Below are 26,105 nucleotides of genomic sequence, written 5' to 3'. Positions count from 1 at the left end.
TCACTTCCCTAGGGTGCTGTTTGCCCATGATGGAAAAGTGTCTAACTGGAACATAGCACGCCCCCAGCTGTTGATGGATAGAGTTATGCAAATGACTCCAATGATGTTCATCACAATTCCAGTTTTAACCTGGAGGGGAAAGAAACAAAGAAAACAATGAGCAGTCCAAAGGTTCTGTGGCTCATTCGTAGAGTAGGCAAGAGGAGGAGTCATTAGGCAGTGTCAGATTGTGATGTTTTTATAACTGGAAGGGAATCGCACCATTCTCCCTGTTCCAGGAATACAATGTACAAGTACCCTTTGCTCCCCCTTTGGCATATTCTGGGAAATTCCAAAGAACAAAATGAACACCAACAGCCTCCCCCTCATTTAGAATTTAACTTCGTCACTGGGGGAATTGTAACACCGGACCTTCTGAACTTCTCACATACAAAGTAGGCTCAAGATTTCACTGAGACTCATTATTATGCAAGATTGTTCAAATCAACAGAAATATAAGCCTATTATATTCCAAAGGGGAAAAAAATCCAATGCTGCTGATTTGCAGGAATAGCCTGGACAAGTTGCTATGGGACAGGATGGGAGCTTTGGGTCTAGTATGTTACTGCTTCTTCCTAATTAGTTTTCTGCCTTCAAAGTGGGAGTTACAACACTAGTTTTATGGAAACTGGAGGGTTAAAATGCACAATAGCATTGAACAGTCACTGAGCCTCCTGGTGCTAACAGTAATTTATTTATATCCTACTTTACAAAAAGTAAAGTGTGGTATTCAGTGCTTTTTTTGTAAAAGAAAAAGGTGCCGGAACTCACACACATCATACAACCCGCCTTGCCTACCCTACAAGGTTCCATCCAAAAAAGGTGCCGGAACTCCGTTCTGAGCGTTCTATGAAAAAAAAAGCCCTGGTGGTATTTCAGCATAGTTCTAAATTAGTAGTAGGAATGCTTCAAAACTTACACTTGGACACCAAATTGAAACTCTAGCTTTATATTTCAAAATGAGGGTAAATCCATTTTTTCCAGAACAGAATTTTTATTTAAGTCTACATTCCAGTAGAAGAAAAATTTTCCCAGCTATATAGAAACTGCCTGTTGTGTGAGCCTCTGCATACAACAAGTGTGTACAGATTTTTCTGACAGACACATAAGCACTTTGAGTGGTGTGCCTAAAGATATACTCCCAAAAGAAAGCAAGTTCAGGATGAAAAATTTGTTTTATTTGAGCCAATTTAAACCCAAATGCAATGGCAGCACAACACCTATCTTACCATGGCGGATAGTGAAAATCAAACAAAAGTCAGATCTGGTTGCTATTTCCATGGAAGATCAGCAAAAATCCCAGGAATGAAAATTAGACTGAAAAGTCTGAAAAAAGGACTTCATTTCTATATTTCTGTCAGTTGGATATATCCTTGAAGTTACTATAGAATTAATAACTCAAAGGAAGCTTACACAGAATTACAGCTTAAACTTTATAACTTAAATCCCCTTCAATCAAATAAATAATTACAGCTTTTATATTCGGGATGGCCCCCAGGATGTTGGAAATACCTATTCTTTAAAAACAAAACCCTGCCTTCCTTTTTAAAAACTTGGATATGGAAGCTTCGTTTGAAATCAAAACTGCCAGCTTACCATGTCAGATACGTGGAGATGGCCATATGAGAATACAATGGCATTTGGAGGGGTTGCCACAGGGAGCATGAAGGCGAATGAAGCACTGAGAGTGCCTGGAATCATGATGTATAAAGGGTTGACTTTAATAGACTGTGACTAGACAGACAGAAACAGAGAAGGAATGGGAAAGAAGAGAGAGAAACATTTATAGTATTGAACTGACACATGGAAATACATGCAGGTCTGAAGCAGCAAAGAAATGTTTTAGAGGCCACCACTATCCATTCTAAAGCCACTTCCAGAGCAGAAACATAACATAAGGGAAACAGTTGATGGAGCTGGCCAAACATTGTGTATACCTTGCAGAGGCTATAAACAAGAGTCAAGGTTGATGACATCAATGGTGTCTTAAAGGACCACATTAATGTATATTAGTCTCTTGACTGCCACACCAGAAAAAGAACATAATAATGTCAGAAGCACAGGTTGTCCCATAAGAGTATAGCCTTGGCATAAGAAGCTGTTGGGCAGAATTCATATGATATTAAACAACTCTCCAACAGGTTGTGATTCAAGTATAGCTCTCCCCACAACTCAAAACAATGGAGCTCTCTCCAAGTTAGGAAGAAATCCTGATACCAGCAATTTCTACATCAAAAATATACTCCCCCACATATACTCTTCCCATACAATAATCGTTGCTGCAGTTGATAGTGTAATCAGATTGTACTGGAAAAAATGAAGCATGCTTAGGGCAACTGCTCTGAGAAAAATTGTCTCCATATACAAAATATGGAGCATAAATATTTAGTCATCAATATAAGCATAAATATTTAGTCATCAATTCAAAAGCTCCCTCAATATTTCTGTCCTGTTTTATTTTCCCTTCCATTGAAATCTGCCTTACTCCCTTGTTCTTCCAAATTTCTCTACAATGCTATTGTTCTTATGGTCATGCTGGCTCAATCCCCTATTCTAACATCCTGTTCCATTGCTTTGTTCACATAACATGCTTCACCTGGTTTCTGAATTAACCCATTGTCTGAATTTGCATAAACACTGAGCCATAAACTAACTAAATTTCACACAAGATGTAACATCACAAAAAAAAATTAACCAAGGCCGCCTTACTGTAGGAATGCAACTGTTGTCTTATCTAGGTAACAAATCTGATTATATATGTATTGCATGAACATAGCTATAAATACATAACTGAAATAATTATGCACATTGATGAAGTTATAAAAGCAAAAAATCATCCATTTGGTCCTGTTGCTTTCAACTAATCGAAGAAGAATCACCTGTTGGATCCCCAAACTGAATCTGATCCTTATAAAAAGCACAGGATGACCCCCAAGCAGCTAATCCAGAAACTGTGGATTATTCATGCATCAGGGTGGAACAGCTGTATTATGCATTACAAAACAAAATCTTCAAAATAAATGTAGGCCATGAGAAGAGTTTTACCAATGATGCAAAGATGGGCAGGAAGAGGGTGGCTGTGGCCACATTACTGGTACACTCGGTGAAAATGGCAATGACAATAGAGAGAATAACTGCAATGGCCCAGGGAGGAATGGTATGCAGTGGTGTCATCTGATTCCCCACCCATTTGGACAGCCCTGATGCCTGGTAGATAAAGGGAGAAAAACTAAGTTAGAAAGAAGATCCCGTAAAATAGAAACATTACAAAGGTTAAATTAATGTAATACACATGATCTCAGTTTTTAATATGGAATAGCTGTATTTAGGAATATGATATGCCCAAATAAATAAGTCATGTTTGGCTTACTGTGATGGCCTAACATACACAACATATTATCATAGTGGCTGAGTTGCTACAATATGCTGAACCACAAACTACCCAACTCATTTTAATGTAAACTAGTGCAAATCCAAGCATATTCCTCTTTCATTATGAAAAAAGATTGTGCCCTGCAAAGCTGAAACATAAGTCCTCACAGCTAGCTAAAAGTCAACTTCTACTTAATGGTGGAGAGATTTTTATCAACAACCATTCACCCTCAGGTTAAAATGGAACCTCCAAATTCAGAAAAAGTATATCTCTGTAAAGTAGGTATGCCAGCAACCACTGACTATCAGAAAGGTCATAATACAATATTCAGAGCAGGATAGTGGAAATCGTGTCTGGATATGATATTTTAGCCTAGAAAACAGATGATTTTCACATCAATCACACTGGAGCAGGAGAAGAAGAATGCCTGTCTTCTACTACCCCAGAGGGAAGGACTAGAACCAGGTAGTAGGAATTGCAGGAAAGCACATTTTTTTATAATCCTCAAAGGAAATCTCCTAAAACCAATCTACTCTGGGCAGTACTGGGGGATCTCTTTGCTGGAGAGTTTTTTCCCCCCTTTTATTTAATTGTGTCTGATCTTGAAGACTTCCTGGACAAGTCCCTTCAGTTTTTCTAGCAAGGTGTTTCAGAAGCGTTTTCCCATTGTTTCCTTCCGAGGGTTGAGAGAAAGTGACTGGTTCCAACTCTGTGGCTGCATTCACACATATATTATCCCCGATTACTGAATTAACACAATTCAGTTCTAAACCAGCAAAACTGTCCTTACAAATAATTTGCAGAATTTAGCCATCCCTCCATTAACAAAGCTGCTTTTTAGAAAAAATAGCGGGATAATTTCTAAGCCATATACTCAAGGATATAACATTATGGAGTCCTTGGGGCTCTCTGAGCTTGGTTGTTTGCTTGCAGATGTTTCATTATCCATTTGGATAACATCAACAGTGCATGATGTTATCTAGCTGGGTAATGAAATATCTGTAAACAAACAACCAAGCTCAGAGAGCAGCAAAGAGTCCACAGTTCGACTCAGATCTACAGATATTCTGTTGTATGCATTATTATTCCCTTCATCATTTTTCCCATCCTTGCTGCTTACTTGATGGCTAACGCAAGTGCTGTGTTAGGCAAACATAGCTCAGTAAAGAATCTCATGAACCCTTTCCCATGTCTCACCAACAATCCCAACTTTATGTATTCTTCACATATACAAAGGAAGCAATGTTCAGTCCCACAGGAGCTACATAAAAACTTTTCACATCCACGTGGTGTGCACAGGGGAACTTGCCTATTCACCTTAAAGCTATGAGAGTAACCGGCAATACTTATCTCCCAGCTATAGAAGAAAGAGCTCAGATGTATGCTTCTAGTCAGCCAGAGCTCAACTATAACCCAAAATGGATCAGAATATGAGCACCAAGATCTTTTGGGTAACCATATACTCTGCAAGGCACCAACACCAAAAGAAGAGATGTGCCTGGCTGGGAGGCACAGGAACCTCTTTGTCTGGCTCCTGTGTTTCTCTCTCCTGCCAAAGCTCTTTCGGGAGAACAAGGGCAGCCTGTTCCATTCAGTCATTGACTGCTCAATTTGAATGGCTGGTATTTTTGTATTAAACCTACAATTTAAAATGTTGCCAGATGAACCATGCTGAATAACCAACAAGCTTGCAGCCTAACTATTAGATGCTGCTTCCCAAAAGCTAAATTTAGGTCAGGTTCTCCTAGCCCTGATGCCATCTGAATGCAAACGGCAGCTGCCTGCCATTCAGCCAGAAGCACTCTAGTTTGGTGCCAGGCAGCAGGGTGGGGAGCTCTCCTGCTGAACCCCACAGAACCTCATATGCACGGTCCTGAGTAGTTTGCTGTTAGCAGCCACAGTTGCAACAGCAACCATGTTTTCTGGAAAAGTGAAGCAGAATGTGCCAATTGATCAGGGCAGTATGCTGGCCCCAGCTACACAAAACATCACTTGTTTTCTAATCAACGGTTCTCCAGAAAATGTAGGATAAGTTTACCCAAGGGCTTAAAAACATATGTCATAAGAGAAAGATGCTGGGGTTTCACTTTCCTGAACTGTATTTAAAGCCCGGGATGCCCCAATATTACCTACAAACATGAATTGAGGCTTCATGAAGAGGAAGAGAAATTATACTTTGTTTGTTGGTTTATGTCTTGAATTTTGAGGCCATATGGTTGATTTATAATATTTTAAGAACTACATTAGTAGCATCCTCCAAAATTCAACAGGGGCTCTGCAGACAACCTAATCAAAAGCCTGGGAACAGAACCAGGTCCTAAGAGACTCCCAGAACACTTGAAGAGTTCAAGCCATAGATATTGAGCAATCATTTGAGACATATTAGTAGCTGTTCACTGAAAACTCTACATTAGACCAGAGGAGAATCCTGATAATCTAACTCCCTGCATTGTGCAGTCCATGGGAACATTTTGTTGTTGTTGTTAAGAAAAAAATCTGTTCCTGGCAGCAGTTGCTATCAATAGGGCTGCATTTGGATCCTGGGCATGTTTTATGCAAACAGAATAACTTGGTGAGTCTAATTTAGAGATCAGTTGAAAAATAACCAGGATTGTGTATAGACAGAACCAGTGTTTTAGTTTAACCATAGTCTGAACAGGCTACAGTGGCTGAGTTTATATATCACGCTAAGACATAAAGCATGATTTATAAACCATAGTGGTTGGGTCCATCCCTTGCATAAACTACACCTCCAAAAAACCAAGTTCAAGTTCAAACTAATCATGCTTATTGTTACATGAGTCCAGCTGCCAAGTTTCTAATTAAACACACTTTAACCAATTCAATTAAAGTTTGGCAGCTGCACTCACACAATATACTAAGCATGGTTAGTTTTAACTTTGTTTGGTTTACCTCAATTTACAAAACCTACCTGTTTGGTTACTTTATGGCTCAATTATTGTAGAAATACAGAAAGTGGGACTCTGTGCAAATATAGAAAGCATGTCAATTTAATCACGGTGTTATATGAGCACAGCACAGTAGGATAGGAAAAGAGCTCAGAAGGCTGAGTTCACAAAAAGAAACACTCAACCTGGTAAGTAAAGCACAAGATTTCCATCATAGATTCGACCAGGTTTGAAAAAAATGTTAAACCACAGAAAAAAACAATTAAGCAAGCAACATGTAATAATATAGCCAGCGTTTCTGCCTTTTTACACTGATCCATGTGGGTAAGGTGCAACCCTTGCAAGTAAACTGAACTGGGCTTCCTAACTGTATGATGAATGTTACCAAACAGGATTCCTCTTGCAAATGAGGAATTAGAGGGAACAAGTGCTAAAAACTTACATCACTTCCACTGGCCAAAGCAAAGCCACCTCCAAGCAGCAGTACAATATTCCAAGGCATCTTCTTCTGAACAGTTTTCCAATCCAGCAATGGAGCTGGGAAAAATGGTTCCTTCATATCTGTGGAAAGAGCAGGATAAGCTAGATGTGTGGGAGGGGATCTCGGCTCAGAGGAGGAAATACTTCATCGCCAATACCAACTTCTCTCTTTCCAAGAAAGTAGATCAAAGGCTTAATGCCACTGTGAGGAAAGCATGTTTTGTCTACACTCTGCTGTTGGACTAGTCTGGAGAATGGTATCCATTGGTTACGTTTCTGGGACACCTCTAATACAATCAAAGCATTCCCTTGTAGATGCCTAGTCACAAAAGGAATAGCTATTTTCGGAACGCTGTTACCTTCCCACCGTAGTGGTCCCTATTTTTCTACTTGCATTTATATGTGCTTTCAAACTGCTAGGTTGGCAGAAGCTGGGACGAGTAATAGGCGCTCACTCTGCTACGCGGCACTCGGGATTTGACCCACCAAACTGCCGACCTTCTGATCGACAAGCTCAGCATCCTAACCCACTGAGCCACCACGTCCCTTATATTTTATATTTATCTCTCAGCCTTTTGAACTAAAAATAATCCTCCCTAAACTCATTCTGGTTGGGGTTTTTTTTCTAGTCATATTATACTGGTGACAGTAGGGAATATGTAGATTTCAAAAATGCTTCGGAAGGAATGCTTTGCACACAAGCAAGGACAACAGCTCCTTTCTATGCATTAAAACAGTGGTTTTTCCCCCTCAGCCTGCCATGTTTGTTCTGAAGAAATTTTTGAAGTATCTTCAACCTTGTTGAGTCCCCGCCTGGGAACAGGATCATTCCATTCAGTGTGGCAACATGGAGCACCACACAGCAGCCTAGGTCTCAAAAGCCTTCTGATTCCATCCCTTGAAGAGCAAACTCCTTCCTGCCCTGTTTCTTGAGAAGAGACTACTCTTCTGTAAGTTCAAAGGGAGAAGATAAGCCGCCTGAAAGTTTCCAGGGTAAAGGGGGAAAAAGCGATGGTTTTCATCCTTTACCTTCCTCAGCTTCTTCCAAATCACAGCTGTTCTGGTTGCTGAAACCACATCTGGGCCTCGTGGAAGGAAGAATGAAGAGCAGTAGGGCCACAAAAATGGCCACGGTGGCATCGGTTACATATCTGGAATGAATGTTAGAAAAAGACAGAGAGCTGAGAATTGAGGCCCATCTCATTTTTCAGCCCCTGAAGCAACCAAACAACAAGTGGGAAAGGTTCGGCCTTCCTAAGCCCAGCTGCTAAATATCTTGAAGTGTGCACAAGCTACTCTGTATGAGGGGAATCAAGATCGCCATCGCTCAGTCCTCACTCTCTTGTGGAGTATATGTATAATGCTCTGCTTGGTAGTGATTTAGCAAATCAATAAGATCTCCCTCAGCTTTGCCTTAATTAACCTAATATTTGTGTTTCAACTTCTTTGAAATATAAACAGCTTCCAGATCAATTGTATGACTGACTTGAGTCAATATTTGTCATGAGTCTAATGTGATCCCCTGACCTCTCTCCAAATAGATTAGGATGATGTCCATTGGATTATCTCATAAACATCCTGCAGAGAGAGGCAGGGTTTTCCCAAGCTGTTTATTGACAACTAAGCAGAGATTTGAACTCAGTACAGGGTGACAGAATGCCACATGCTAATCATTGTACTATAAATCCTCAGTTGCAGCAAACCTGTTTACTGTTCACTGCTTTCCCTCCATCTGGACTGCATGCTGCTAATTTACATTTATGTCTACAACATATGCAAAAGCAGCAGTGCTCTGCTGATTCACTGTCAATCATAAGCTCTGTGCCATCTGGGAAGACATCCAAAGCTCTCTCAGGGTAGACTCTGTCTTTGCAAGGCAGTTGTAATATCCACTCACTCTTTGTCTTTATTGAAGAGAAAAGTTGCCCAGCCTGGGATGAAGCCTGGATCTCGGGTGAACCAGAGGACAATCAGCAGTGTGAAAACCATGAGGACGCTGATTTCAGCAAAGGAGATGGGCCCCAACTTTCGATACTCCTCCTTCAGCACGTTAAGAGCAACCTTCTCTTTCTCGGTCTTTTGGCTTCCACAACCCCAGGTTTTCTGAAAGCTGAAGGCAGAAGTGAATGGTCAAGCTAGTTGGCCAGGCTTTTCTTGCCAAGTGGCATAGAGGAGAGATGATCAGTTGTCAGCCTTCTCTGGCACTAATCTATGTACTTTACATGGGCTACCTTTAAAGATCACTCAGAACCTTCAGCTGCCCAGGAAGCAATGGCCCAAGAGTTGCCATAAGCCTATTATACTGGTGCTGCAGGCTTTACACTGGTTCCCTATTGATTTCCAGATGCAATCCAGAAAGCTGCCTCTGGCTCCAAAGTAACTATACGACCAACTCCTTCAAACAAAACTGACCCACTGATTCCTACATCTGAGGAGAAGCTGCTTCTGGTTCTTCATTACAGGTAGTCCTTGACTTACAACAGTTCATCTAGTGACCGTTCAAAGTTACAATGGCACTGAAAAAAGTGACTTATGGCCATTTTTCACACATGACTATTGCAGCATCCCCATGATCGTGTGATCAAAATTCGAATGCTTAGCAATTGACTCACATTTATCATGGCTGCAGTGTCCTGGGGTCACCTTTTGCAACCTTCTGACAAGCAAAGCCAGTGGGGAAACCAGATTCAGCTGTTCAACAGGGAAACCGTGTTATTAACTTAACCAATACAATCATTCACTTAGCAACAGTGGCAAGAAAGGTCATAAAATGGGGCAAAATTCACTTAGCAAATGTCTCACTTAGCAACAGAAATTTGGGGCTCAGTTACGACCGTAAGTTGAGGACTACCTGTACTGCAATGTAAAAGAGGCTGAGATGCACACAACTTTTTCTTCTTTTTAGAGGCTGTTCCTATGCTGTCAGATTGTCTCCCTCTAGACCTCAGACTTACCCCCTCATTCCTAGCCTTCCAGAAGCTATTAAAAATGAAACTGTTCTGGACACCGAGTGGTGATTAAAAGAACAGAAATGATTGATTAATGGGTTTTTATATTGGTTTATCTATTTAATATGGGTTTTTAATATGGGTTTTTATATTGGTTTATCTATTTAATATGGCCATTTTTTATCTCCTCATGGTGCACCTCTGAGAGTTCTATTTGCAGTGGGTAGAAATGGAATAACATAAACCAGGGGTCTTCAAACTTGGCCCTTTTATGACTTGTGGACTTCAACTCCCAGAATTCCTCAGCTAGGCTTGCTGGCTGAGGAATTCTGGGAGTTGAAGTCCACAAGTCTTAAAGTTGCCAAGTTTGAAGACCCCTGACATAAACAAAGCAAAGGAACTGAGCAGGGGTGATAAGAAAGGACAAATGTGGACAAGAAATGACAAGCCAGCAGAGGTAGGTGTGTTAGTTCGTGTGATCATACTGGGCAATTCATTCAGAACAGGGAAAGAGGTGAACAAGAGGAACAGGAGACACAGCCAGAAAAGCACAGGCCACAAAAAGAAGGGGGCAGTCAGGATACAGAAAGGAAAGAGTGGAGATGAAAAGTGAATGTATGGAAAAGGAAATAAGATGGCCTGGGAATCATCACTGCAGTTTGGGAGGCCTCAATAGAGGACAAAACCCAGCCTAGAAACAAAGGAGATGGCTTGGCATAAGCCAACAGGGATTCCATTCAGTTCACGGATCTTGGCTACATTCATATAACCTGCTTAATCTAATTACATAATTAACTGATTTGTAGATTTGCACCACACCCTAAGCCACTAATAACTTTTTAACCAACAATAGTATGTTATGCAAATGTGATTGCTGCATCTTTAAGTCATTTATGTACATTGTGCAAATGTAGCTGAACTCCACACTCACACACATATTGTCCCTTGTTCAGAGGAAAGGACAAATGGGAAAAATAACCCATGAACAGATCAATCTGGCCCTAAAATTTTCCCTAAAGCTGAATTGCTTAATTTATGAATACATTATCCCAAAGATACTTTTTCCAAAAGACAACTGGACTTTCTTCATTTTTTTTCTTTGAAAACTTTTCGCTTTTCATCCAAGCAAAACGTTTCCAAAGAAAAAAAACCAAGATAGTCCAGTTGCCTATTAGAAAAAGCACCTTTGAGATAACCATGAGCTGAACAATTGAGAATCTCCATAAACATTTGTCACCATATTACTCTTTCATTCACCCAAACACTTACTTGAATCCCATAAAGGAAAACTGAAGCCAAAACCAGGCCAGTATCAGCATTAACAACATATTGGGAAAAGCAAATCCAAACCAGGAAGCAAAATTCAGGACATCATTATTTCTTGGAAACAATCTGTTCGCAAAAGGGAAAAAAAAAGATGTGATTGTGCCCTGATTTAGTGGCCTATGGCATGCAGATTGGGTTGGGTGACAGTCAACTCTGGGAAGCCCACATAATCTGGGGTGCTAGCAATGAAAAGGATCGGGTACTCTTTCACAAAAGGGAAGATTTGGGGTGATGCTTTCATATGACCTTGGGAAAATGCATTTCTCAATGACAGTTGACAATTACCGGTACATGAAACAAAACCTCAGTTGCGATCCCAGGAGGAAGGAATGAGTCCTCAAGACACGGAAAACCATTTCCCACTTAGGTTTTAAAAATCATATGTCATAAGTGCACTTACTGATTCATCTGGCCTTTCAGGACCAAGTTAGGGCCTGTCCCAGTAAGGGTGGCTGTCCCGCCAATGCTTGCTGCGTAACACACACACAGGGTCATTCCCTTGTTTGTTTGCTTCTTTGCTATCCTGTCTTGCTCTCGAGAATCATCAGGAAGGTATCCATTGCCTACAGATGGAGAAAAATAAGCACTGCTTAGCTTACTGCATATCACCCTTGTTTCTTGAGAAGAAACAGCAGGGCAGAAAGTTAACAGCAGAAGAACAGTTTTCAATTATGCCCCAATACCTGCTCTTTAATTTCAAAAGCCAGAGAGATAGTTTCTTCATTATCTATCCTAAACATCTGCTATCTGGAAATGTATTCTCTCTGAACATGGAGCTTTCATCATTCATGACTGACAGTTTCTAGTCTGTGCAGTTTACAGGTGGGTGGGTACCAAGCCATCTACACTAATAGACATGATTATATCTTCTGCCACCAAACATTTTGCTTTAGATTTCATCAGTGAGAACTGTTCCCAGGCAATTGTTCTTTACAGGTTGGGAACTGGCTGGCTGAACAGAAAGATTTAAAATATAATGTTTCAGATTTTAATTGGATTCATGGGTTTTGTCACAAAAGGTCCAACATATATTAATCCATAGGGACGCGATTTACAGTAAGCCATACTGTGGCATATTAGAGGCGTATAAACCCAGCTGCTGTAGTTTACAGACTTTGGTTTATTCGTTTATTGAATTTCTGTACTGTATCGCCAAATCTTGTGATACAATGTGTGAATTCAGTTGGGGCCTATTTAGGCAAGCATGGGTTTCAGAACCATGGCTTAACACGGTGCATCACTCTAACCAAAGAAGCTTGGAGGGTCTATAATATCTGAGATCAATTTGTTAGAGGCCCAAGAGCTATTCCCTCTCCTGGCGGAAATGGTGGACCACAGCTTGGGGCCACTCCAGTGACTAGTCTCCTTATCTTTGACTGTTTTATTGCTGCACTAGTAAGCAGAAAATACCTTTTGTTTATCTCCATTTATATGATTGCTCTATAATGATAAATTATGGGTCCAAAGGCAAAAAGATAGAGAAATTGATCCAACCATGCACACCCTCAACTTCGAAACGAAAAGAAAACCTTCACAGAATTGAGCGGTAGAGGAATACAGAGATGAGCTTACAGCAACTATGGTATTAGTAAAACATAGGCATAGCCTGGGGCAACAGGAAAGTATGAAAAAGAAAGATTGCCCTGTCTTCATTCTTTTTGATCTTAAGAGCAATGTTTCTCAACTTTGGCAACTTTCAGCTATGTGGACTTTCTCCCAAATACCCCAGCCAGCCATGTATTCAAGGATAGAAAGGAGACACTCTGTTGGGCTTTCAAAATTCTGTTAATAGAGCCTATATTAATAAAGCAAATTCCAGGATTTCTTCCACCTCAAAGGGCTGACATGAAGCTGTTAAAAAACAATTCATTTTACGAGAGAAATTAGCAAGGGGTAATGTAACTAGGGACGTAGTGGCTCAGTGGGTTAGGACGCTGAGCTTGTCGATCTGAAGGTCGGCAGTTTGGCGGGTCAAATCCTGAGTGCCGCGTAACAGAGAGAGTGCCTGTTACTCGTCCCAGCTTCTGCCAACTTAGCAGTTCGAAAGCACGTAAAAATGCAAGTAGAAAAATAGGGACCACTACGGTGGGAAGGTAACAGCGTTCCGTGCGCCTTTGGCGTCTAGTCATGCCGGCCACATGACCACAGAGACGTCCTCGGACAAGTGCTGGCTCTTCGGCTTTGAAACGGAGATGAGCACCGGCCCCTAGAGCCGGAAACGACTAGCACACATGTGCGGGGGAACCTTTACCTTTACCTAATGTAACTAACCTGGGATTGCACCTTATGTTCAGAGTTGATGAGTTAAAGTCTTTTAGAATAACTGAATTTATGCAAGTTAGGATTTCAGTGGATGAATTGAAACAGTAAGTTGGATATGAGGTAAAGACTCACATAGGAACATGGCAGAGTTTAAAGTCTTAGTTATTGAATCACATGAACAATGTATTCAAAAATCCTGGGAAACAACAGGTCATAAATGTGGAAACAAAGTTGAAATGAAATAAAGATATTCAAGATTAGACTCACAGCATTTGCTATGATTAGATTTTTCAGATCCATAATAAGGGTCTATATCCTGCACTTATCTCAGTAAGAAGGATCTTTGACATGAAATGCTAATAAAATCATGCTTTTTCCTATCTGCTTCCAGATAATTCACAAGAACAAGTTGTTTAATTGAGTTTTTTTAGCAGCAAGACCCAAAGTAATTAAACCATTTTTTTTTCTTTTTCCAGGATAGTCTATTTAACCTTGCATTCTGGGATGATGCAATTTTTTTTAAAAAAATAAAAGTTTTACAAAGAACATAAGAATGAACACAAACTAATACTGAATAAAGAATCAAAGGAAGGAAGGAAAAAAAGAAAGAAAAAAAGCAACAATGCAGAAAGAAGAAATAAAAAGAAGCTTCTGCTCTCTATTGTGGCAAATACAAGTACAATTACAAAATTATCTCTTACTTCATGATTATAATTTTAAAAGGCTCACTTTTTTTCCCTGTTACCCAGGTTTTTTATTCTGTTCATCAAAACTACATTTTTTATATTTCATGTAAAAAGTCCTGTTTCGTGTAAAAAGTCTAAAAAATCAGTCTTTTGTCTGATCAAAGAAGTTAATTTAACGTTCTCCACAAGTTCCATTATCTTCAGCATCCATTTCTCTACTGTGGGTAATGTCAAACCTGTCTGGGATGATGCAATTATTTGATCAGCAGACTGCAGTGAATTTATTGGGTTAGATACAGGGGTAGGCAACCTTGGCTCTTTTATGACTTGTGGACTTCAGCTCCCAGAATTCAAGTCATAAAAGAGCCAAGGTTGCCTACCCCTGGATGAGCTGAAATGAACTAGCACCTGTGTGTGTATGGGGAGGAGGTATGAATACATTTCTGAGCAACCTTTCCATTCAGTTCAGGTGGAATGGGGCCCTCTGCTATCGTTGCTGGGATTATGGTAAAGTACGTGTTAATTCTTTGAGAAAGACAATCTTGAAAATGCAAGGATGTTGAGTCTTGTGGGGCTTTGTAAATTAAACCTAGCAATTTGAATTTGGCTTGGGAACCTACTGTAGTGCATGCAATATGGGTGCAACACCACTCCTCCCATTAGTCATTTAGATGCTGCGTTTTGAATCAGCTGCAACTTCTGAGTTGTTTTCACCCCTATGTAAACATGTTGCAGAAGTCTAAACAGGTGATATGGGGATCAGAGTTATAATACTTCCAATCATTAATGAGATGGCCTAATAATTGTACTGCATTCATTAATGTCTACGGCCCTACTAAATATCATCCAGAGGTTTTATATAACTGTTTTAGAAATCTTCTTTATTTAGCTATGAATCTGATGGTTATGGATGGATATTTTCATTAATTTTTCAATCTTTTCTTAGACTGCAATACTACTACAATTAAATTTCATTATTGTACATTGAAAAGGCTAGTAGTTTTCAAAACTTAAGGTTAATTTTTTAGATATAGGTAGTCCTTGACTTACATAGTGGCTGTTCAAAGTTACAACAGCACTGAAAAAAGTTATGATCAGTCCTCGCATTTACAACCGTTGCAGCATTCCCAGTCATGTGATCCAAATTTGGCTGCTTGGCAACTGGCATGTATTGATGATGGTTGCAGCGTCCTGGAGTCATGTGATGGCATTTGCAACTTTCCCAGCTGACTTCCAACAAACTAAGTCAATGGGGGAAGCTGGACTCGCTTTACAATTGCATGATTCATTTGACAACTGCAGTGATTTGCCCAATAACCATGGCAAAAAGGGTTGTAAAATCAGATACAATTTGCTTAACAACTACCTTGCTTGGGAGCAGAAATTATGGCCCCAATTGTCATAGGTTGAGGACTACTTGTATGGGACAATTTTTAAATCCTTCATAACAAGAGTATTCTTTGGCTGGGGGGACTTTGGATCCACTCTGTACCAATTCCACCGTTTAATCATTACACCAGACTCAAGATCATATTTATATCTTCTGCTGCTATTATTATACATGACTCCTGGAAATTTTTTTTTAAAAAATGAACATCTGGGTAATGGTTAAAGAAACTTTGAATATATAACTGCAAGACACCCTACAGCAAAAGTACAAAACGTTTTTACATTAGCCAAATTAAAATTCAATTCTCTTTCTGGAGCCAAAATTGTACTGAATTGCACTGGTGATATTGGGAATACCCTGATAAAATTATTGGCTTGTTGATTGAAACAGCAACTTTACAATAACATAATTTACACAGCTAAGTATGTGAAAAGCAAATGACATAATGACACTAACAAATCAGCAAGTTTTTTATTATTATTATTATTTATATTTGACCTCATTACAATTAAACATTAACCAAGGCAGAAATTAACTACTTCTTGAATAATGTTGTTCTTCCAGAGATCACATATAATCATGCAGTTATTTAGTTACACATTTACTTCTTCAGGAAATAATAGCTACTATTAAATCTATAACAAAAAACATGCTTAGTTTATTGAATTGTAGTACTGAAATTTGTTCCCACTGTATATTTTTGGTGGTTTATAACAGTCTTTTTTAAGAAACTTTTTTCAATATATTTTAATGATGAAATTTTTTTAAAGCTGGTAAAGAATCCACTGATTATGCACATTATTATCTAATTCTTAGTTATGTGCTGATACTAAAACTTTGATTCTTACACATAGATTACAAATGAGATTACCTTTGTTTAGCTATTCCTCTACAATCCGGTTTTATAAAAGGGCAACAACCCTAATAGTTGAGTATTAGCTGATTATTAATTATGCACCTTCACAAAAATTGGAAATGGCAGTAGAATGTCATCGGCAATGGAAAAGGGTCTTGGATATAGTGAAGCTGAAATTTATTGAAACAAGTTTTAGTCAAATTAATTGGATGAAAGTGTAATTGTGCAATTCCTCAGCCAGGCTGATACAAATGGAATTATCACCTCAACTATCAACCTGATTCATGAAGCTGATCAAGGTTTTCTTTATTTTCTCTTATATTTAATTTAATATTGGGATTATTATGACTGTCTTATTAAGGGCATAAAAGTAACCAAATATATAGTTACTATATGTTGATATAGTATGTCTAATGGCAGAAAGTGAAGAGGAACTGAAGAGTCTCTTGTTGCGAGTGAAGAAGGAGAGTGCAAAAGTTGGGTTGAAACTAAACATTAAGAAAACCAAGATCATGGCATCCAGCCCTCTCAATTCCTGGCAAATAGATGGGGAAGAAATGGAGGTAGTGACAGATTTTATTTTCCTGGGCTCCAAGATCACTGCAGATGGGGACTGTAGCCAAGAAATTAAAAGACGCTTGCTCCTCGGGAGGAAAGCCATGGCAAATCTAGACAGCACACTAAAAAGCAGAGACATCACCCTGTCAACAAAAGTGCGTATAGTCAAGGCTATGGTCTTCCCAGTTGCAATGTATGGCAGTGAAAGCTGGACCATAAGAAAGGCTGAGCGCCAAAGAATTGAGGCCTTTGAACTCTGGTGCTGGAGAAGACTCCTGCGAGTCCCTTGGACTGCAAGATGATCAAACCGGTCAGTCCTAGAGGAGATCAACCCTGACTGCTCTTTAGAAGGCCAGATCCTGAAGCTAAAACTCAAATACTTTGGCCACCTAATGAGAAGGAAGGACTCACTGGAGAAGAGCCTAATGCTGGGAAAGATCGAGGGCAATAGAAGAAGGGGACAACAGAGAATGAGGTGGCTGGATGGAGTTACTGAAGCAGTAGGCGTGAGCTTAAATGGACTCCAGAAGATGGTAGAGGACAGGAAAGCCTGGAGGAACGTTGTCCATAGGGTCGCGATGGGTCGGACACGACTTCGCAACTAACAACAACATATGTTGATATACTGTTTCTACTGATCAATATGAATGTTTTTGCCAAAATGTATTGATATAATAAAAAGTTTAATTCTCAAACTCCTCAGTTAATTGAACCATTTCATATACTACTTATTGGTTCTAATATATCCAGAGATATTTCTAAAAAAATGAGTTTTACTTGTATGAATTATTTTAAAAAAAATTAAAATATTTTTATTTGTAAATGTAAATATTTCAAACTGTATATAAGATTAAAAAAATTATAATGTCTAGTCCAAATGCATTAGTGACATCAAAAGTTCTTAATTATCAGTAATGAAAAGTGTTTTGGATTATTCCAAACCTATGGGGTTTTCTTTTATGGATAATTAAGGAACATATTTAGGGCACTATTAATTATTTGCAAGAACTCTGAAATAAAAGTTAGAATGTACCATATTGAAAAATCAATGGCTAAGAGTCTGAAAGAATATTAAGTAGGTTTCTTAGGATCTTATGAGATTTATTCAACAAAAGGTATTTTCATGTTTATTGGAGAATGATTAAAAATTAAAGAATGTTTAAAAAGAGTTGGTTGTTAGTATGTTAAAAATGTAACATAATGGAGGGGACTAACATATATGATATCAGCTTGTCCAATGGCTACCTTTTTATCCATAAGTCTGAATATGGTTGTAGGAACAATAATATGTTTTAAAGACATGGATATGATTTTCAAGTATGTGTTGAAGTAGTGTAATCTATCAATATATAAAGAATTATAGTTTTATTAAGAGTAGGACATGGGAAATATATAGAAAAATTGTGCATCATTTGATTTAATTATCTGCATTTCTATTTGTGAATGTTTCAATAAAACCTAGATCAATATTACTATATGTGACCAAGATTTAATGCTATATTTAAAAATTATTTCCTATAAGATTTCTTTGTTCTTGTTTTTTTCTTCTCTTGTTTCATGCTACTCGTTTATCTTTTCTTATTGTTTTTCTGTATTTTCTGCTTATTTCCATATATACTGTAATGCACTTATGTAACCAACTAAAGATAACAAGGGGCTCCAAAGAGCAGGAAGTACAAAGAGTACGCACCACAAAATACTTTTTTGCCTTTAGTAGCTTCTAGGCCCTGCTTATGTCAACCAACTGATAAATCTGTTTAGTTTTAAGAGAATGTAAGATTCTCATTTACTCTCATCCATGTCATAACTGTGTCATTGCACTTTCCCCTATTTAGTTCATGTAGCATTTTTGCAACTTAAATCAGGATGTAAATCCCAAATGAATTTCAAAAATGTTGTTTTCTTCTATCTGTTGGGGAGGGAATCCACTCACCTTGCACTGAGGAGACTCCTGTGGCCACCTTCCCGTCTAGTTCAATACCGTTGTTGATGTGTCCAGCAGTTGATTCCATGACTGCCAGGTCATGCTCTGAATTGTTCATCTGGTCTAGAATAGCCTGGATGATGGGGACCATCATGGCAGTGGTTGCTGTGTTGCTGATCCACATGGACAGGAAAGCCGTAACCCCCATAAATCCCAACATCAGGCTGAAAAGATACACAGTGAGGGGGAAAGTATCTCATAAGTTAGAAGCACCACATCTGCATTTAGACCTCCATGGCACCACCTGGTGGTGATTTGGGTTTTTGCTGTCAGGAGCTGGAGCCTCCGTTAGCTCAATGATCTGTTGAATGAGGATTAACTCCTTGGGATCAGACTGAAAACCTACGGATTTCCCCCCTGCACTGATTGAGTACAATCAGCATCTGCATATGCAAGAGGGGAGAAGAGGAAAATCTCCAGACATGAATGTGCCATTTTTGCCTAATAGCCTTAATCTCCCACACACATTCAATCCAGCCTGGCCTAACTTTGGGGAAAGGGAGAGAAGAGTTACTACTTACAGTGCAGGCTTCACTCCAACAATTAGCAACACCCTGAGCGCAATCCGCTTGTGCAGGTTCCAGTGATCTACAGCCACAGCCACAATCAGGCCCCCAATAAAGAGCATATTTGTGTCCTTTAGGTACTGCATGCATACCTGGAGAGGGACAGAGGATGGCAAATGTAGCATTCTCACTGGCAATGAGCATTTGGACCCATGCAGAATGCATGTCCCTTTAGCAATAAGGGTACACCTTGCCTCTAGAGTTAGAAGGAAGAAAGCTTTAATACAGAAGTAGGAGCCAAAGGTCTTTTTCCAAAAGGCAACTGGACTTTTGAACATTTTGCTTCTCATCCAAGAATCTTTTTTGGTCTTCAGAATAGTTCAGAAGTGGAGAAACCGCTTGGATGAGAAGTGAAACATTTTCAAAGAAAACACCGAGAAAGTCCAGTTGTCTTTTGGGGAAAAAACATCTTTAGGACAATCATGACTTGGATGATTGAGAATCTCCATAGACAATTGGGAGCCAACACTATAGAATCTATGTTACAAAACTAGTCCAGACACCCTTCTTATCACCTCTGCTCTTTTTTTCCTATTCACTTCTAGTTGTACAGGGCAGCTGTATACTGAATTAAAATAAGGCTGAATATCCTTTTTTCAGCATTTTGTTGGAACCCCAGCCCTCATCCTAGCATATTGATTGAATCAGTCCACTTTTTTAACTGAACATAGCAGTTGTGTTCTGTTAATCCACATTTAGGGTTTAGTGTCTTGTGTGAACACAGCCAATATTTCTCAACTTCCTTCCACAGGATGAAGATTATGGGATTTTGTTTGTCTAAATTCAGTTCTTGATGTCATCAGGAAAGTACAAACTAAAACTATGATGAAAAGAGTTTTACCATCACTGCTTTTGCTCCTACCTTTTTTGATTCCAGGATGCCAAACAATGGGAATAAAATGACTGGCAAGAGAGCTGTAACAGCCAAAGGAATCACCTCAGTGCACCAGTACACAGCCATGAGAATGATCACATAGCCACATCTGGCCTCCTGTGGACAAGGAAACACACATTCAGGCACACAAAGGCTGACATAAATATCTATAGCATTTTAAACTCTGGATCACAAGCTATGGCATAAGAGCATCTAGGATGTATTCCCAGATGCAAAAAGTGCAGCCTATGGCATAAAACTCACCAGCACAACATTCCTGATCCACAAGTCATTTTTCAGCCTTTGCCTATTTCTGCTCATGACATGATGCACAAATCCTGGTTTGCTTTCAAGCCAAAAGATATTGGACATTCTTGCCCTAAAGAAAGAATTGGTGTGGGGGGGTGGGGGGGTGACTTTTGGGATACTCTTTTAGTAGCTCTAACTTCTTAGACTAGGATAGATAATTTAGTTCCCTTAAGAGCTACTGGAAGTGTTTCTCAATGTTGGCAACTTAAAGTTGTGTGGACTTCCTTCTGGGTATGGAATTCTGGGAGTTCAAATCTATATATCTTTTAAGTTGCCACGGTTGTGATGTTGTACTAGAAGCAAATAAAGCAATCTGTTACTTTTCAGGAGCCATTAGCAGCCCTGATATCCTTCATCTATCAGGAACAGAACTGATTATTCCTCTAGAAATTTCATCAGCCATTTCTGGGGCATGGAGAGAAGGGATTCACACACCCTCACAAGTTCCTGCCTGTAATCAGAATGAAGATGCTAAATCACAATTTAAGTACCCAGCAACTAAGGTAATGTTGCATACACATGCCAAATTAAACTGCTGATGAGAGAGTAAACTAGTCTGGAATTGGTGAAGTCAATTTTCTTGTGGGAAGACTAATTGAGTGGGTATAAATGGTGCTTAAAAGCTCTTGGGTGCAAATGGCTCATACTTGTTAATTTGCCTGTGTCCAAAATGACTAGGTATAAAGCCTTACTTGTGGGCAACAAGTGGATTCATGCCCTACCAGACTTGCAAGTTTCTCTCTGGGCTAAACAAGTGATTTTCACCAATGCACTAGAATTTTATATTAACCCTATCATGCCTAACGGGAGGAAAGATTTATTGTGTAATAGCCACACAGCCTTTAAAGTAACTTAAAGATAAAGAATGTAATTTGCCTTTAAGGTAACAGAAGACATTTGTTACAGACCAACACCCCTAATGTTTGTCTAGAAATTACTATGTAATGTTTGTCTTGGAAGGTTGGGTGTTTCTGCATGTGCAAAACAGACTTCCATAATTTTGCCACTAAAGCAAAAAAATAGATATTATGACACTTCTATTCAATTCTATTTTGCTTGCACTGTAGATAAGCAACCATATGCCCTTCAGGTATCTTGACATTAAAATTCCCCAGTCAATGACAAAGGGATGTGGACTTCCACAAATAGCTGGAAGATACCAGGCTGATTACCTACGGTATATTTCGAGATTCTCTTGGACAGACGTAGATCCAACGATCCAATTGTTAATCAGATTTAAGGTCTATATGTTCTGCAAATTTCAATCATTGTACAGTGTCAACTAAAAATGTCAAATGATTCTCAAGATTTCTTTGTAAAATGTTTGCAGATCTTATCTATACTTCACTACCTAGAACAGTGCTTTTCGAACCTAAGTAAATTACCCAAAGTTGGGTAAAAGTGTATTTTCTTTGAATAATGACACATGAACCCATTACCCAATCACCAACTGCCGGTTGAGCTCCGGATGGCATCGGACCTTCGCTCCTTCCGGCGCGGGCTGAAGACCCACTTATTTGAACTAGCTGGTCTGGCCTGATGGGGAATATTAGGGTTTTTTAATGGGTTTTTTACTGTTTTTATTGTTATTGTATTTTAATTGGGCATTTGTTTAATCTCTTTTTAATTTTTGTATTGTTATTTATATATGCCCTGTTAACCGCCCTGAGTCCTTCGGGAGAAGGGCGGTATAGAAATTGAAATAATAATAATAATAATAATAATAATAATAATAATAATAATAATAATAAGGACATTTAAATAAGAGTTTCTGATAAGCGGTAAAAAGGACTTTCTGATAAGTGGTTTTGGGTAATGAAGGAAAAAGTTTGGGAAGTGCTGACTTAGATTATTATTCAGTTAACAGCTTCCTCTGCATGTACTGGAGAAGAGTACACTAAGATCTATGTGCACACGCAGAAGAAGATCTCTGTGCATCTCAATCCCTTGCACCTACTCACCCTTAGAAGAAATGGTCTCCTTACTTATTTAGAGCAAATAATTAATTTAGACAAAGAGACAAGTGAGGCTTAGAAATTAACAAGCCGATGTTGAGAAAACCTAAGGAAAAAACACATATTTGTTTTGTAAAAAAAATGTATGGTTGTAACTTGAGTGAGAAAAAGCAGAACTGGTGATTAGCCCCAGCTTTCTGCAGCAACACAAAGCAGTAGAGTAGAGTAGAGTAGAGTAGCAGAGCTGGAAGTAGTTATTAAGGAGACAAGCACAGCCCAATAGAGAATGCAGAATCCTCAACTTACAACAGTTTGTTTAGTAACCGTTCAAAGTTACAGCGGCAGTGGGCTAATGCCTCCTTAAGTAACACCAGCTGCCTGCAATTAGTGCAGGTTCGCATCCCACCAGGCTCAAGGTTGACTCAGCCTTCCATCCTTCCGAGGTAGGTAAAATGAGGACCCAGATTGTTGGGGGCAATTAAGCTGACTTTGTAATAATGCCGCTTGGGGTGTGTGTGAAAGCCCTAATAAGCAGGCATATACATAGAATGAAGGCTACTGCTAAGTTTGTAAGCCGCCCTGAGTCTTCGGAGAAGGGCGGGATATAAATGGAATTATAAAAAAAAAAGTGATATATGACCATTTTTCATAGTTAAGACCTTTGAAGCATCCCCATGACCATGTAATCAAAATTCAGATACTTATGACCATTGCTGTGTCCCAAGGTCCTGGGATCAACTTTTGCGACCTTCTGACAAGCAAAGTCAATGGGGGAAGCCAGGTTCACTTAACAACGAGGTTACTAACTTAGCAACTGCAGTGATTCCCTTAACAACTGTGGCAAGAAAAGTTGCAAAATGGGGCAAAACCCACTTAACGAATGTCCCACCTAGCAACAGTAATTTTGGGGTCAATTGTGGTGCTAAGTTGAAGACTACCTGTATTGCACAGTGGAGTGAGAGGCAAAATACCACCAAGAGATTCAGACGGTCAAAGGACTCATGGGTGGGATATTTTGTGTTAACCTTCCTCATGTGCCAAAGCAGCCAAGCTGCAGTCTGGTGGGGGGGGGATCAGTAAAGTCGTGGCCCACCTGTCTTTCCCTCCTCTGGTGGCCAATATAACAGTCCCACCCAGTTCCCAAAGGGACCAGTGTGAATTTGGAAGTCTGATCTTTGCTTAATCCAGGGGTCTTCAAACATGCTGGCTGAGGAATTCTGGGAGTTGAAGTCCACAAGTCATAAAAGGGCCAAGTTTGAAGACCCCTGGCTTAATCAATCCTAATAAGACTGACTCTTCATTTCAATGGTGCAGAGAGCTTGGCCAGAATTTTCACTTTGGTAAATATTTCAGTATTTGGCTGATCACCTCCACCTACCTTCTCCCACTTCTCAGAGTTACTTAAAAAAAAACATGCCTTCCTGATTCTCAGCATCACAATCTTTTTCGAAACATCTCAACATCCAAGACATTAAAGTGTGCCTTAGGGGAGAGGGTACCACAGTGTTTATGCAGAGGGCTTCTCCTGCAGTAGTTCTGGGATTGCTACAGATAAGACAAACTCTCCTGTTGCTTGTTTGTCTATTTCCCTGCCACCCCCAGCCGCGTCCCCCCCCCCAGCCACACAGCAAGCATTTAGATGTAGACTGCCTCTAACCACAAGATTTAATTTGGCAAATATCTATGAATTTAGTGTTTCAATCGATTCCTTATTCAGTTCTAATATTGTAAAGAAAGAGAAAAAGGCTTCTATCCAATTTCTCCAAACTGGTCATCCTTGCGATATCCCTGTTTCCCTGTCCCACTGCTTCTCAGTCTTGTATGTACTTCAAGTCCCAGAATTCCCGAGCCAGCCAGTTGAAGTCCACACACATTTGGAGCTGCTAAAAGTTGAGAAGCCTTATTATCCCATTAAATGAGGTAACCATCCCTTGTGGAGGAAATTTTCAATCCCCCTTGAACCTTTTGCCGAGCTGGAACAGGATGCAACTTTGCCCGGTGGAAGCTAAACTTCCTCCAGATCCCCAGGAATAAAAACACCTGACCATGGTTGTCAAGCAGATACAGATGGTCCTCAACTTACAACTACAACTGAGCTCAAAATTTCTGTTGCTAAGTGAGACAGTTAAGTAAGTTTTGCCTCATTTTACGAACTTTCTTGCCACAGTTGTTCAGTGAATCACTGCAGGTGACAAGTTAGTAACCTCGTTAAGCGGATGGTTTCCCCACTGACTTTGCTTGTCAGAAGGTTGCAAAAGGGGACACATCAATGCAAGATACTGCAACCGTCATAAATATGAGTCAGTTGCCAAGCAGCTGAATTTTGATCATATGACCCTGGTGATGCTGCAACGGGCGTAAGTGTGAAAGAGAGTCATAAGTAATTTTTTCCAGTGCCACTGTAACTTCAAATGGTCACTAAACGAACTGTTGTAAGTGGAGGACTACGGTATAAGGAAGAACTAAAATGGATCTCTGAATGAAGTTCTGCTCTTTTTCTGACGTTTTAAATATTCCAAACCAGGACCAGAATGACAGGAGGCTGAGATATACTCTGAAAAGCTTTGTGTTATTACCATCATTAGATATGAGCCAACAGAGACCGAAATCCACTGACTTCCTGCTGGATCACTCAGACTAAAAGATTTGTTATCAAACCTGTTCAGTGGTCAACAAGATGATCCAAGCATTTCACGCTCAGAGCAGGAAGAGGATATATTCCCCACTGATTTAGTGCCCAGCTTCAGGTACTCAGAAGCTGACTGCTCTTGTATAGAGAGGTTCTGTACTTAGCTACTATGACTGCTGTCTGAACAGACCTAATGTATTCTGCAATGCTTACCTTACCTCCAGCTTTTTTTTTATTATGCCTCTTTGCCTCTTAAGGATTCCTACTGTTAACAAAAATGTGTCTTCCCTATGCATCGACACTATGTCTACAAGGTGGAAAAATCTCTCTCCCCCTTTTCGCCACAGAACTAGGTATTTTAAGTAGACTGTAGCTGTCACTGGCGGCTCTATGTAGCTATCACAACTTTAAGAGGCCACCGGCGGAATGGTTCATCAATCCCGGTTGCCTCAACAACTTTGCACGAGCTTTCGTTCTTCTCCAGGAGGGGAGAAGGTGTCTGCGCCGTTTCTCCAGCAAACCGTCGGCAAAACAGTTAAGAGGTTCGCTCGCTTCTTCTCCGTTTCTTCCGAGAGATCGTGGCGCTCAAGAAGCCAACGGCCATTTGGTTTCAAGGGAGAGCCCCTCTCTCGCGGGCGGGAGGGCGGCATCCGGTCCCGCTACTAACCCTGGATCGTCGGAAGGGTCGAAGAACCGTCCCGAGAGATCCCTGACAGCCTGGGCATTTTGAAGGGGTGCAGAGGGCGCTGAGCTCTCGCGTCTCCGGCTCGGGACGGCGGCACCGCCGAACGCCGATCCTCCCTCCCTCCCTCCCTCCGGCAACGACCCGACCGTGCCGCGGACCTACCTGGGTGGCGATCAGAAGCGGCAGCGGCAGCAGGACGAGCGGCGTGCCGAAGAGCGTGACGAAGGCCTTGTAGCGCAGCAGGGAGCGCAAGAACGGCGGCAGCGAAGGAGCCAT

The 26,105-nt window shown here is 40.1% G+C and overlaps 1 protein-coding gene across 1 annotated transcript; it reads right to left on the bottom strand.

Annotated features, from left to right (window-relative positions):
* Positions 1-26,105, bottom strand: SLC13A5 (solute carrier family 13 member 5; the record flags this gene model as incomplete). Its single annotated transcript, XM_081327433.1, has 12 exons — positions 1-129; positions 1,636-1,773; positions 3,085-3,246; positions 6,764-6,882; positions 7,831-7,952; positions 8,699-8,911; positions 11,019-11,141; positions 11,476-11,638; positions 18,761-18,975; positions 19,333-19,469; positions 20,240-20,368; positions 25,992-26,105. 12 exons carry the CDS (start codon positions 26,103-26,105, stop codon positions 1-3), a joined length of 1,764 nt encoding a protein of 587 aa, XP_081183559.1.

This window comes from Vipera berus (genome assembly GCF_964194415.1).
Source record: "Vipera berus genome assembly, chromosome: 1".
Lineage (NCBI taxonomy): Eukaryota > Metazoa > Chordata > Lepidosauria > Squamata > Viperidae > Vipera > Vipera berus.
The sequence above is the reverse complement of the archived record's forward strand: the minus strand, read 5'-3'. Positions and strand labels throughout refer to the sequence as shown.